General features: G+C 43.6%; 1 protein-coding gene, 1 long non-coding RNA gene and 2 pseudogenes across 2 annotated transcripts; all 4 read right to left on the bottom strand.

Moving 5' to 3' along the window:
- Positions 1-654: 654 nt before the first annotated feature.
- Positions 655-1,711, bottom strand: LOC144901282 (uncharacterized). The gene is made up of 2 exons (XR_013629441.1): positions 1,517-1,711; positions 655-1,036 (listed from the first exon to the last, which is right to left on the bottom strand). It is a non-coding gene; the product is annotated as an uncharacterized LOC144901282 (long non-coding RNA).
- A 739-nt stretch (positions 1,712-2,450) lies between these two features.
- LOC144901269 (uncharacterized) lies at positions 2,451-6,556 on the bottom strand (annotated as a pseudogene).
- Positions 6,557-6,561: 5 nt separating this feature from the next.
- On the bottom strand, positions 6,562-8,520 carry LOC144901268 (uncharacterized; annotated as a pseudogene).
- Positions 8,521-11,345: 2,825 nt separating this feature from the next.
- LOC144901267 (uncharacterized) lies at positions 11,346-14,063 on the bottom strand. The gene is made up of 5 exons (XM_078794682.1): positions 13,548-14,063; positions 12,497-12,504; positions 11,726-11,929; positions 11,479-11,668; positions 11,346-11,416 (listed from the first exon to the last, which is right to left on the bottom strand). The coding sequence occupies exons 1-5, from the start codon at positions 14,029-14,031 to the stop codon at positions 11,346-11,348; spliced, it is 957 nt and encodes a 318-aa protein (XP_078650808.1). The 5' UTR covers positions 14,032-14,063.
- Between the last annotated feature and the right edge of the window lie 360 nt (positions 14,064-14,423).

Here is a 14,423-nt window from a genome sequence, read left to right as displayed (position 1 = left end):
AGTAGGGTGGGGGCAGCAATGGAGAAGGCCCTGTCACCCCATTAAGTTTAAATGAAATACTTTGGAAAGAACGGGCGGGCCGGATGTGGCCCCCGGGCCGTAGTTTGCCCACCCCTGAACTAGCCTAACAATTAGTCTTTTTCTGGCAGGAGATTGATCAGATGGACATAACGGTCACAAGGTCACTGACTGACAGCCTGGTGAAGACTGTTGATGGACCATCTTTCCACCTATTTATTAAATTAGTGGGGATTAAAGTGGCAATAAGGTGTTTTTCCTCAAGGCAACAGTAGTTAGTGGGTTGGAGCAAGTGTGAACCTATAATTTATCTTATGGTTACTTACTTTTATTTGGGGAGGTGACACATATCGAAGTAGCCAGAAAGCTTTGGAATATACAAATTATTGCATTTTGTATCATTTCTATTTTCACTAATTTATCAGTGGGCAGCCTGTGTGCCATGCTGGTGGACTCGATCACGATTGCTGGTTGGGTCCTTGGTCTGAGAAGCATCTCTGTGGTCCACCCAGGGTCAAAGTGGGTAGAGTGTTTGACAGGATAGCAGCAGAGACCGAGTTGACATTGTAGATTGTCTAAACTATGAATGAACACGTGTGGGGTTATGTACTAAACATGCAGAAATGACAAAAGCAGTTATGTCAAGCCAATTTATTTTATATAGTGCCAATTCTAATCATCATATGGAAGTTATCTAGAAAGGGAACCAACTGAACCCCACACGAGCAAGCACTTGGCAACGGAGGCAAGGAAAAACTCTTTGAGAAACCTTGGACAGAACCCAGGCTCTATGGGGCGGCCTTCTGTCTCGACCGGTTGGGTTGAGAGGGATGACGGAGAGATGGTAGGTAGACAGTGGTGAAGAAAGGACAGAGGGTTAAGAATGGGTGGAGGAAAGGATCAGCAGTTGCAGTCCCACGATGACCAGTTCCCAGAATCACCAGTATCCTATCCAGTCAGCTATGGGTGGATGTCAAGGTGCAACGGTGGGAGCTCCTCTGGAAGCAGGAAGCATTCACTACAGGTCAGACAAAGCGTGAAAGCAAATACGTTAGTAAACTTGCTATGAGCAGGTCAAAAAGGTCAAAGAAGACAGAATGAGGAAGTTTTTTTGTACTACAAGTACCATGGCATTCTATGTATAATTTTAGTAGCACAAGCACAAGGCCCCCACACATTTTGGTTAACAGGTTAACATTTTTCCCCTGCAGAACATAAACTCATGTAAGATTCTGTGTCCCATTTAGCATAGTGGAGGTGTTTCCAACTTCCAGCTAATTAAAGCTACTTGGTCAAAAAGAAAGTGTTTTTATGTGACTGGCAACATTTCAAGATGTATTTTATTTACTAAGCAAAGTTTAACTTGTGGTCTGGAGCCTGGTTTACGTATGGGGAGAAATCACATGCGAGTATAATGTCAAGTGGCAAAAAAGTCAAGTGTTTCACACATGAACAGAAATTGACCAATATGAAAAGTGCAAACAGCTCCATATCTTACCACATGCAGCAGTTGTCAGAGGACACTCACACCGTCAGAGGGGTCTTGTCCTGTTGATGAAAACTCACATGCATGCAAACCACTACATTGCTATTATAATAGTTGGTATGATGCACTTATGGGATTAGTTTTACTTCTATGCTATTCTACTGCTACTATGTTAACTAATATACGCTGGTACTTCTACTGCTACTATGTTAACTAATATACGCAGGTACTTCTACTGCTACTATGTTTAATATAAAGATGATGTGTGTGGAACTGAAGACAGGCGGCAACTAGAAAGACAAGAGCAGAGGTTAGTCACAATATACATTCACAGTATTTACATATTCACAGTATTTACATTGCCTTGTAATTGTTGCCATTGTAAATTGTCCACTGGTTAGAAAAATACCAACTATGTGTTCAGAAAAGTCCGTAGTTTTAATCCCTTTGATTCTTAATTTTGGGCAGTGGTTGAATTTTGCGCCAGTGATTGACTAATACAATTTGGTTAGAAAAATATCAACTTTGTGTTCAAAAAGGTTTGAATCCCTTTAGTATTTAACTTTAAGGCAGACAGGTGGTAACTATCAAGACGAGGACAGGTGAGTGAGGCAGCACTGGGATCATTTCATCAGGTACTATTTACATATATACATACTTACAATATGTATACTATTTAAAATATAAGCAGAGATTACAATATTTACATATTCACAATATGTACATGTTTACAATATGTACAATGTTAATTTACTGGTTGGACAAATAAGGAAAATAGTTACCATCCTAAACAGAAACTGGGATCTTAACTTTGGCCCGTGGTTTCACTTTTATTCAGTGATTGACAAATACAATCCACCGTTCTCGTGGGCAAGTAAACTCATGGATTGTAAATTGTCCACTGGTTGAACCTGAACCTATTTTACAGACTATAAGACGAAGAAGAATGCTGAAGTGGAACGTGTGTGTGTGTGCGTTTTAATTTTAGTGTTTAAAAGAGCACAAACTCCCTTCATGAACACTAAAATAAGTGGGCATCACAACCGATTCTACATCAAAGTGTGATGTTTTGACATATACATGATCAATTAGTGTACCCTTTTCTGTGGTTGGATGTTTGACTGACTGGCAGAACCCTTTCCTAGCCATGAATGTGCTGATAGTGGAAGATTTTAACAAATTTTCATTAAAATCTCCCAGTATGACAATGCTGGCGTACTTCTGGTGCAACCAATCCAGCAGCGTGCCAAGGTGACCTTGAAACAACGCCATTGGATAGGAGGGTGGTCGATACACAACTGCTATTAACACACTGGGTGAGGAGCAGTTCACCAGTAAAACTTCCAAGTTGAAGTTTGGGGCGGAGACAACACTACAGTGCAGGTGGTCTGCAATGTACATGCCAACTCCGCCATGCTGTTGCCCTTGTAATTCTACCAAAGCAGGGTTACTGCTGGAGTAAGACAAACATCGTGGTTGGCTATGAAAATGATACCCAGGAATGGTTACACTGCTGGGTGTACATGCCGTTGGCAGCCACGTTTCTGTCACAGCGATGCAGTTAGGCTGCAGGTGCTGTGTACATGCTGCCAAATCTGACGCATGTTTTGTCAAATTTTGGACATTCATCAAATAAATTGTGAATTGTGGTTGCACATGTTGTGGTGGTCCATTTTTGCTAAAAAATGGTGGCATCCTTCCTACAGCATCCTTAATGGCATCATTACAGTAAATCTTTTCTGCATTAAACTTTTGAATAATCAAACCGCTTAAAGCTGTGACCCGACTCAAGGCTACATATGCCTGCCCTGCGGAAAACACCCTGTCTAGAGACACAACTACATTGCTCACGGTAACACCCTGGACTTTATGTACTGTGCAAGCCCAAGCGAGCTTCAGAGGGAACTGGCGACGCATGCCACCACTTTTAGTTACCTTTTCTTCTTCTGGCAGAATAAATGTACTGTCTTTTAGCATGACGGACTCATTAGTAGTTTGTGCACACCTTTGTTTACCTACTTTGTCATCATCAAATTTTACATAGATCCGACTGGGAAATGTGTCATCCTTTTGGAAAACTATGTCAGAGACAGTGCCACTAACCCCGTTAACTAAGCCGTCCTCAATATCAATGTTTTTGCAAAGCATTACACGAGCATCTTTAGCGATGTGCAGAGTTTCCTCTAAACACGTGTTGTAAACTTTGCTGTGGTGCCCAACTTTTTTTTCTAATTTACCAGATTTTTTGTTTTGGCTGAAATCCTGAGCTTTTACCGTTGTGTACTCCGGACAGATCCTGAAAAGCTGTTTTAGGTTGTACTCGTTTACTTGCTGATTGGTTGGAAACATGTAACGCGGAGCTGACCTCACCCGTTTCACGCTGTTTCAGAAGTTCTATGTCTGTTTCCAACAACACCGCGCCTTTCGGATGTTTGCGGAGTCTATTTAGCAATGCTGCAAATTGATTATCTTTTTGATGGACTATCATTGTCAGTTCGACCACAAGTTGAAAGTGGCATCTTCGACATAAAGAGGCTTTTCCTTGACTGGCGGTAACTGGTAAAAATCACCGACGGCGATGATGCTGACGTTGCCAAATGCAGCATAGTCACCGGTTTGCTTAATTTGTCACAACCTACCATGAATGTACGTCAACAACTTGTGATCAACCATCGATATTTCATCGATTATCAAAATTTGGAGGTCCGCGAACTTGGCACGCAAGGAATTCACCGTTTCCTCACCCAGTTGTGTGTAAGGCAAACAGTTATCCTTGCCAATGCTCAATGTGCTGTGTATGGTTGTTGCATTCAAATTGTAAGCAGCAATCCCTGTTGGTGCAGCTCGACAGACAGAAATATTGTCTGGTTGCCGACACATTGTTGACAACAACCTGGTAGCCTCATATGTATTGGATGGCTTTAATTAGGTGGCTTTTTCCTGTCCCGGCACCGCCTGTGATGAATAAATGTAATGGCTCGGGTTTTTTCTCACCTACTTTATCAACGCACCACTGTCTAATTTTGTAAAAAATGTCCATTTGAATGTTATTTAGGGAACGGATCAATGCCAAGCCATCATTTCGACTCATTGACTTTTGCTTTTGTAAGTTTAGAGCGGTTTTGTTTTCATTTGCCAAGTCAGGTATTACTTCTGCCTCTTCTTCGACCAACTGCTGTTTTTTCCGACATTCTTCTTCGCATTGTAGCCTTTCCAACTCTTGTTCTGGACAAAGCAGACACCACGCATCCTCAGCAACACTGTTGTGATCAATAGATCTTTGGATGCTGTCCAGTTCATCCCCGTCATTGTCGAAATGTTGTTTATTTGTCCACTATGGATCGAACAGAATGCATCAACAAATCATTTAATCGGACCACACCATTGTCACAAAACTCTTCAAATGTTCGGCAGTTGGCAGGTCTTAACTGCAAATCCACCCGGTATGGCAGATACAACTGCAAAAAGCTACGATAGTACAACTCGGGGTTTTTGGTTTTGGAAAAGCGCGCAGAGCGTACTACGGCAAGTTTGGTCCGTGTATGTTTTGTCACATGTCCGTAGTTGTTTTTAAGTTCAATTTTGGATGCCGACCTTTCGTTTTTGCTGATGAGGCGGTATTTGGAAGCAAATTGTGCCAAGCACAGGTCATTGAACGTGTCGTCGTTTGGTCGGTTTTCATAACGGTCGACAATGCTGGTCATCCACATGTCTTCTGTTGTTAATTCGGCTGATGAAGCTTTTTGTCGCAAGACACTGACAGGCAAACTCATTTTGACCACATTCTCCCCTGTTGGAACAAAAACAACTTTGCGCGAGCATTCCTTAAGATGCATATTTGTCACCCGGTAAACAGCCTCTTGTGCACACACGTCTCTATTGTGCAGGTACACACTGCCAAGACTTTTTAAGGCCTCTTTGGCACTGACGTTTGCCTGTTTGGATGCTTCTTTCTGGGCATTACTCAGCAGCCATCCAATCTCCCTCTCATCTTTGGAAATATATGAGATTATATAAACCACGCACGCATACGCATCAACGACATACTGGATGTCCATATTAGCATTCCAGCATTTCAGCAGAGGTTTGCTCATTCAATCTCATTGATTTGACGCTTCATTATCACTTCCATACGACGACCCAAGCGGCGGTGTGCGGACTCAAAAGTACTTTGTGTTATACCGAGACTATGGAACAAATGTTCCACACTTTGATACGCGTGGTTCTCTTCAGCGAGCGCTTTTTAATGGATGTCACGATTGTGGACGCCTCTTCTGCTTTCATGCGGCATTTTGGGATGCTTTTGGACATGTGCATGTTTTAACACCGGTTGATTGGCTAACCTGACAAGTGCATGTTTTTTGTCCCTGTCCATCAAACTGATGGCTAATAAACGTTCGTCCTGACACAGGTTTTGGGAAACCAAAACAACACAGTGTTTTTCTTTTTGCATGTTTTAGAATGTTGCTTAGAATGCTGCTGCACGGAAGACACTGTCTCTGTCAATCCTTCATCCTGTGGCTGCAATTCACAAGTAACATATCTATCAATAAAATTTGTGACATCTTCATCTGAGTTAACTTCAATCCGTGGGGCATTCTCTACCCAGAACAAACAATGTACATGCGGGGAACCACGCTGCTGAAATTCCACCCGGTAAAAATAGTCTACAACTTTGCCAATCGGTTGGCTCGAGGACATGATCACCTCTCTTAGAGAGACATGCCACCGGAAATCAAACATCCGTGCAGCAGTCACAGGATTTCGTCTCAACAAATCACACCTATCAGCCCACTCCAACTCTGCAGCTGTTTGCGTTTGACCCTCTTGCCTCAAAATGCAGTCTAGCAAATTCTTCCACCGTAAATCAGCAGACGAAAAAGAGCGAAACCACGTGGGGACACCAAGCTGACGCACACAAGCCAAAATATCGCGCTGCGTACTCTGCCAAAAGGCTGGAGTGCCTCTGATGGGCTTCAGAAAACGATAGCCCTGGTCACATTCCAACAATGTCTTTAACGACTCATCGTTGGTCAACAAATCCTTGGCCATTTTTGCGCTTCCTGACCAATGTCAACTGGCATTAAACAAGTGTCTTGCAGTGTTGCTGTCCATCATGGAGAAGTTCATGTTCTGCATCTAGAGGTGGTGTGACATCTACAGCAGGAACACTGTCCTCCACCTGAGAGGCATCAGGTTCCCTACAAAAGTCATTGACCCACTCCTCGTTGTACTCAATATCTCCGTAATGCACATTTGACTCTTTTAGGTACCTCAACGCTTCTCGAATATGCAGGCTGTCCACAAAATGGTACTCATAGTGTCCTTTGTAAGTCAGCTTCCTTTTGAGCTTGACACGGAGCATAGAGCCTTCCATATTGGACCGTGGCAACAAATTTGTCGTTTCAACAACATTGGCCGGAACACAAGTCACAGGCCCATGGACACCATTTTGGCCCCCTTTAGGCAATGCCAGCATTTTCATAAAGGGGATATTTAGTGCAATTAAATGCTGCTCTAAACTGTTCAGGCAATGCAGCTCAGGAGGAATCGGGTCCACCCCCAAATTATTTGCCACACATTCAGGTGGGAATTCCCCTTTGCTAACCTTATAATGGCAAGTGTAGCAAACCCACAGCTGCCCTCTACCAGACTCCACCAACAAACAAGGAACCGTGCACTCTGCACTACATTGGTGCAAATACTCCTCATTAACGCACGTGTTCACAAGAGAAGCACTTGCACTATTTCTGCTGTAATGCTCTCTGTGACACTGCAGGACCTGATGTTTAAACATCAACCTATGGCACACACAGCAGACAAATTGGGGCCCATTCTTCACTTTCTCTAAAAACTGCTCAACAACATCAAATTCTTCCTCTCGCAACATTGCAGCCTGCCTTCGTGCCTTGACATCTACAATGACACGCATTTTGTGTTCTAAATTACTGTGATATTTCTTCATACTGGCTAGTTTGACACTGGCCCAGTGCCTTGAATCTATTTTGTTGTTTTACTCTTTTTCTGTGTTGTCCTTCAGCTCTATATTTTTTGATGCTCTGCATCTTGACCCTGTCCCGATGCAAGCTGTCATTCCTATACTTATAGATGCTAGATGTTTTAACTCGATTTTTATGAATTACATCATTTCTATATTTTTCAACACTCATCTTCTTTATCTGCCTAAAGACTGCTTGTTCTCTGTAATTCTTCATAGTCATTAGTTTCTTTGTCTCCCTTATGAACATGTCAGCGACATATTTAAATTTTTTGTCCAGGGCCCTTTTCCTTTTTAGATATTTGGACGGGCTTACACGTGGAACCATGGACTGATGTTTTTCTTTGCCTGTTTCAACAACATCATTCGAACCAACTGCTACTTCACTATCAGCGCAAATTACTTGATGCCGATGTGACCTGGTACCATACTGACTGGCCTGAGATGTACCATTCTGACAAATGCCAAAGCAACTTCCTAACTGACCCTCATTGACACATGTCACACACTCGTAGTGATTACCACTCGAGTTGTCCAAATAAATCCCACGACTGGATTCTGACTTTGAACTATATCTCAACCCACGACCACCGTAAAGAGTAATGATATTTATTCCTAAACTATCCGCTGTAGCCTGTATCTCCACCTCAGTTGCCCAGCTATTGACATATTTCATTTTGGAAACACTAATATATTCTGCCAAACAACTGTACTCACTCCTGAGAAGCTTCTCATAATCCTCACAGTGCTTTTCCATATGTTTAACCACATGGAGTCTAATTTTCCTGTGATTTTTCTGTGTGCCACTCACCGCTTGTGATATGGCACGGAAAAAACAGTTGCCATCAGCAACAATGCTCTCCTTTTTACAGGGAGCTCCCAAGGGTCCAACACGCAAATTGACAGGCACAGTTTTGACTTCACAATCTATATTCAAAAGTTGGCACACATCTTGGGAGTCCTTTTGAAGCATTGGACTAAAGTCATGCTGTGTGGTAACAACACTGATGACTTCAACATCAGATGCACATGTACTTGAAATGTCAGCCATTTTACACTTTTTGCAATCATCACCAGTCATCTCCAAGTGACGTTTCCTATCAGCCAAAACAGTCTTCTCCTCCACATCATCTCCCTCTGCTATGCGGTAGTGGTTTAGATGAGTGACGGGGTTAAAATCATTGGAAACAGAGAAAGCTAAAAAAGTTGAAAACCTACGGTGCGGTGGCTTCTCCACACAAGCAAATCCCAGGTGCTGGTGAATCACGATAATGCTTTTATGGTACGCTATCTCCATTTAGCACAGGTCACAGAATCGTTACCTTTAGGCTTACGGCTCGTTTGAGGTGCGGCAACAACGAATACAATTTTCGCTATACGGCGTTAAGCTCCGACCGTTCATGTATCCTAAACAAGCGGCCTACGTGCAGCACCGCCGAATATAACTAGAGCTACAGTGCATCCGGAAAGTATTCACAGCGCTTCACTTTTTCTACATTTTGTCATGTTACAGCCTCATTCCAAACTGTATTAAATTAATCTCTTACCTCAAAATTCTACACAAAATACCCCATTATGACAATGTGAAAAAATGTTTTTTTGACATGTTTTGAATTTATTAAAAATAGAAAACAAAAAAATCCCATTTACATAAGTATTCACAGCCTTTGCTTAATACTTTGTTGATCCACCTTTGGCAGCAATTACAGCCTCAAGTCTTTTTGAATATGATCCCACAAGTTTAGCACACCTATCTTTAGGCAGTTTTGCCCATTCTTCTTTGCAATAAGTCTCAAGCTCCATCAGGTTGGATGGGAGACGTCTGTGCACAGCCATTTTCAGATCTCTCCAGAGATGTTCGATCGGATTCAAGTCTGGACTCTGGCTGGGCCACTCCAGGACATTCACGGAGTGGTTCTGAAGCCAATCTTTTGAGATCTTGGCTGTGTGCTAATGTCTACTGTCTATATGGTCAAGGTACATGACCAGTTTACTGAGGTCAAGAGCGCTCTGGAGCAAATTTTCATCCAGGATATCTCTATATATTGCTGCATTCATTTTTTCTTCTATCCTGACTAGTCTGCCAGTTCCTGCTGCTGAAAAACATCCCCACAGCATGATGCTGCCACCACCATGCTTCACTGTAGGGATGGTATTGGCCTGGTGATGAGCAGTGCCTGGTTTCCTCCAAACATGGCGCCTGGCATTCACACCAAAGAGTTCAATCTTTGTCTCATCAGACCAGAGAATTTTGTTTCTCATGGTCTGAGAGTCATTCAAGGTTTTTTTTTTGGCAAATTCCAGACGGGCTGCCATGTTCCTTTTACTAAGGAGTGGCTTTCGTCTGGCCACTACCATACAGGCCTGATTGGTGGATTGCTGCAGAGATGGTTGTCCTTCTGGAAGGCTCTCCTCTCTCCACAGAGGAACGCTGGAGCTCTGACAGAGTGACCATCGGGGCCTTGGTCACCTCCCTGACTAAGGCCCTTCTTCCCCGATGGCTCAGTTTAGAAGGCCGGCCAGCTCTAGGAAGAGTCCTGGTGGTTCCAAACGTCTTCCATTTACGAATAATGGAGGCCACTGTGCTCATTGGGACCTTCAAAGCAGCAGAAAATTTTCTGTATCCTTCCTCAGATTTGTGCCTCAAGACAATCCTGTCTTGCAGGTCTACAGACAGTTCTTTTGACTTCATGCTTGGTGTTTGTGCTCTGACATGCACAGTCAACTGTGGGACCTTATATAGACAGTTATTATATTTCCAAATCATGTCCAATCAACTGAATTTACTGCAGGTGGACTCCAATTAAGCTGTAGAAAGATCTCAAGGATGATCAGTGGAAAAAAGATGCACCTGAGCTCAATTTTGAGCTTCATGGCAAAGGCTGTGAATACTTATGTAAATGTGATTTCTTAGTTTTCTATTTTTAATAAATTCAAAAAAGTCAAAAAAAACTTTTTCACATTGTCATAATGGAGTATTTTGTGTAGAATTTTGAGGTAAGAGATTAAATTAATACAATTTGGAATGAGGCTGTAACATGACAAAATGTGGAAAAAGTGAAGTGCTGTGAATACTTTCCGGATGCACTGTATATGGAGTTAAGTTCCGACCGTTAGTGTATCCCAAACATGCAGTTAACGTGCGGCAACACCAAAGACAACATACAAATACATAAAATTATACACATGTGGAGAAAAAGGCCAAGAAAAAACTAAATGGAGTTGAGCTCCAACCGAACGTGTATTCCCGCAGATCGCGCTCGGCAGAGGGGCTACAGGCTTTTCATCATCAAGCACGTTTTGTCCTTACAAATAATATATTTCAGTTTACTAAGTCTATTAAAAAAAAACACTTGATGAAGTCCAACACAATGGCAAACTGCATTCCGGCGAATGTGGGTCCTTTGTCTTGTTTTAGGCAATGCAAAAAGCGTTCTCTCTCTCTCAAAGCTTTCTGTTCGGTCGAGCAGAAAGGGGGGGGGGGGGGGGGGCATGCGAAGCAGTATTTATAGAACCATGAGACCACACCGTGGAAGAACTGACCAATCGTAGCTCACAAAACCAACCTGTCAGGCTCTGCCTTTGGATAATTGACCAATTGTAAGTCACTCACAAACAACCTATCAGCGATTGTCTGATTGAATGTAATTTGAAAGTTGGGCGGGTCAATGTTTTTTAAATTGACCAATCGTGCCTCACTCAACTAACAATCGATCAGCTATTGGCGGAATGAATGCAATTTGAAATTGGGCGCATTAAACCAAAGCATGTTTACGTGGACGAACGGAGGTAAAACTAACCAATGGCATTGCGTGCTCACTGTATAAATAAGCTGAAGTGCGACTATCGCCATAACGATGAACGGGACTCAGAGAACAACGTTGTGGCTCGTCGGCAGCTCCATTGGGACCCGGCTGGAAAGACACGTCAGGCAACATCGCCGGGACCCCAATTTCGGGCTCCCTTGCCAAGTCACCTGGCATGGACAAGGCGGCAGGAGGTAGGAGCATCTGGTGCCTTTTATACGCCAGAAGCTGCAAACGGGAGCGACACCTCCACAGTTGCTGCTCATACACCTTGGCGGCAATAGTTTTGGCTACGGCGGCTAAAAATGCCGCCAGCTTCTCCTTAAGATGATGGTGGATCTCGATTACATCATCCACTTGCTACCCGGCACAGTGGTGATGTTTTCGGATATCTTGCCCCGTTGGAACTGGCGTTACCAGACGGCACCCACAGGACGTGGACTGGACAATGCGAGGAAAAGGATTAACCGAGTCCTTAGCGGCTTCCTCCGACAACGCGGCATGAGGCGCATCCCGCATTCCAACATCTCGGTCCACGACTTGCTTGCCGACGGTTGCCATCTCAACGAAAGGGGAAATGAGACGCTCTACCTCAACTTCCGCCGAGAAATCGCTGCGCATCTGCAGTAGATTCACCACAACGGCTCTTTTAAGAGCCAACCACTTTTCCATAAAGAGCAAAATGTTCCAATGCAGTCCACACACCACAACGCACTGCTTCAGAATAAAACGTAAACAAATAGTTGTCGAATGGATCTGACCGATTTCAATCAGAATGATGTACAAAATACTACACTCAGAAAATGACACATAGCCTTATTAAATATAACAATAATAAAGTATACTACCTTAATAAAACATCTGAAAATCATTTAATCACTTACATTAAAAAAAATGCTTAAAAGTCCAGCGCTTAAGCTTGGTGACGTAGACCGTCATGACGTGCCCCATTCGTGGCCAAAGGGGTGGAGTTATGAGAGGTCTATCGTGCAGTCTCCAGCAACACAAGACCAGCGAAGGTATCAAGACGAGCACGGCAAGTTATATGGATGACAATACATCGGTAAGTAGAGTCAAGTCAAGTTTATTTATATAGCCCTTAATCACAAAAGAGCCTCAAAGGGCTTAACAAGCAGGCAAAAGTAGATGATAGACAATAGACGACAAACGACATCCCCTGATCTGAACCCTGAACTCTGAATCAGGGCAAGGAAAAACTCAAAACCCAGTAGGGAAAAAGAAACCTTGAGAAGGGACCGCAGATGGGGGAATCCCCCTTCTAGGATGACCAAGCTGCAATGGATGTCGAGAGGTTAACATGTGGCAGTTAAATATAAACAGAGAGTATAATAGTCCAGGTCCAAGATGTAATGCCATTAGGACAGTTGGGCAGCCGCGGGTCTTGAGATGATCACCATCCCTCTGCTGCAGCACCTCCACAAGGTAGGCCACGTCAGATGTCCAGTTTCGTCAAGGCAACTTCCAAACAGCCTCTGGCTGACTGAGGCTGTTCTCTCCCAAAGAATTAATAGTAGTAATATTAACAAGATTGCTCTGTCTAGAACCCATGCCATATTTTGACTTGTTGTACACACGATAAGAAGTCAATACCATAGGTGTCTGATAGTTGTTTGTTGAATCATCACTAGTACAAGAGGGAGGTTCAAGTTTATCACGAAGCCCTACCTCAGTAGAAGGCAAGACAGACTGTAGAGCATTTATGGGTTGTGAATCTGTATGCATAATATGTTGCTTTATTCTACAGAAAGGGCTATGTGTATTGTTCAAGTCCGGCAAAGCGCCAGTTAGCCATAACCTTACAGACTCCACACCCGTTCTAACAGGCTCGCTAATCACCTGTCCCCCGACTTGTTCTAGTGCAGGATGTCATGTGGGACTTAAACAGTAATCTATATTTCTGGAAAGGGTGTCACGCCCTGTGCGGGTTTGTGCGTGACAGTTTGTTTGGTTTCTGTATTGGACTTTTTCCTCGTTTGCCTTTGTTGCCATGGATACCCACACCTGTCCCTAATTTGTCCTTGTATTTAGTTCAGGTGTGTGCATCTCCCCTTTGTGGGATCATTGTTAGTTTGTCCATGAGCTAGTTCAGTTGCCTTTTCCTGCTGCTGCATTTAATGCATGCAATAAATATTATTTACCTGCATTTGGTCCTGCTCTCTGCATCCTGGGGTCGCACCGCAACAAAGACATGCCGCGCCGTGACAAAGGGTAAGAGCACCTTCCCTATTAGGGTGAAGGCCATCTCTACCAAACAGTCGGGGATTCCTCCAGAAGGAAGGCCAGTTATCTACAAACTGAAATCCCTGTTCGTAACAGAAGCCAGCCAGCCACCGGTTTAGCGAGAATAATCTACTAAACCTCTCATCATTGCCTCTCGCAGGGAAGGGACCAGAAACAACTACTCGATGCCGACACATCTTTCTGGCGAGATTACAAGTCCTTGCTATGTTCCTTTTTGTAATCTCTGATTGCCTCATCCTAGTGTCATTGGAGCCGACGTGTATCACTATATCAGAGAAACTAGTGTTGTTTGCTTTATGTCGGTGTTTGGACGTGTTGCGAGTCAGCTCCCTAAGGCTAGCTTCAATATCGGGTGCTCTGGCCCCAGGAATACACATTACGGTGGCTGGGTTCTTGAGCTTAATGTTACGGGTGATGGAGTCACCTATAACTAATGTGCGGGAGCCAGTAGACTGTGACATAGTGGGGCTTTCTAAGGGAGAGTAACAGTTATGCGTCTGAATTGGCTCACCGCGGTTAGCCAGCCGCTTAGGGCTAATGCTAACCAGACTAGTAGGTTGGCTACAACCTACGCTATCCGGTGTGCCCGCCACATCTATCGTTACGAAATTACTCTGCTCTAGTTGGCGGACACGTTCCTCCAGCAGGGAAAGCCTCTCAAGGAGGAGGGAGCAGGAGTTGCAAGAAGCCATACTCACGTTTCTTGTTGATCGGCGAGTTAGTAGGAAACTTGAAGAACAACTCCGGTGACACCGCTGGAGGTCCAAGTCGACGGGCAAGTTTGGTCCAGTCAGTTGTTTTAGTTTATGAAAGAAAAAAAAATGGTTGAGAAAAAGTCTAGAAGAAAAGACCT

Source organism: Doryrhamphus excisus, linkage group LG11 (genome assembly GCF_037039965.1).
Source record: "Doryrhamphus excisus strain RoL-2023G ecotype Guam linkage group LG11, RoL_Dexc_Guam_v1.1, whole genome shotgun sequence".
Lineage (NCBI taxonomy): Eukaryota > Metazoa > Chordata > Actinopteri > Syngnathiformes > Syngnathidae > Doryrhamphus > Doryrhamphus excisus.
The sequence above is the reverse complement of the archived record's forward strand: the minus strand, read 5'-3'. Positions and strand labels throughout refer to the sequence as shown.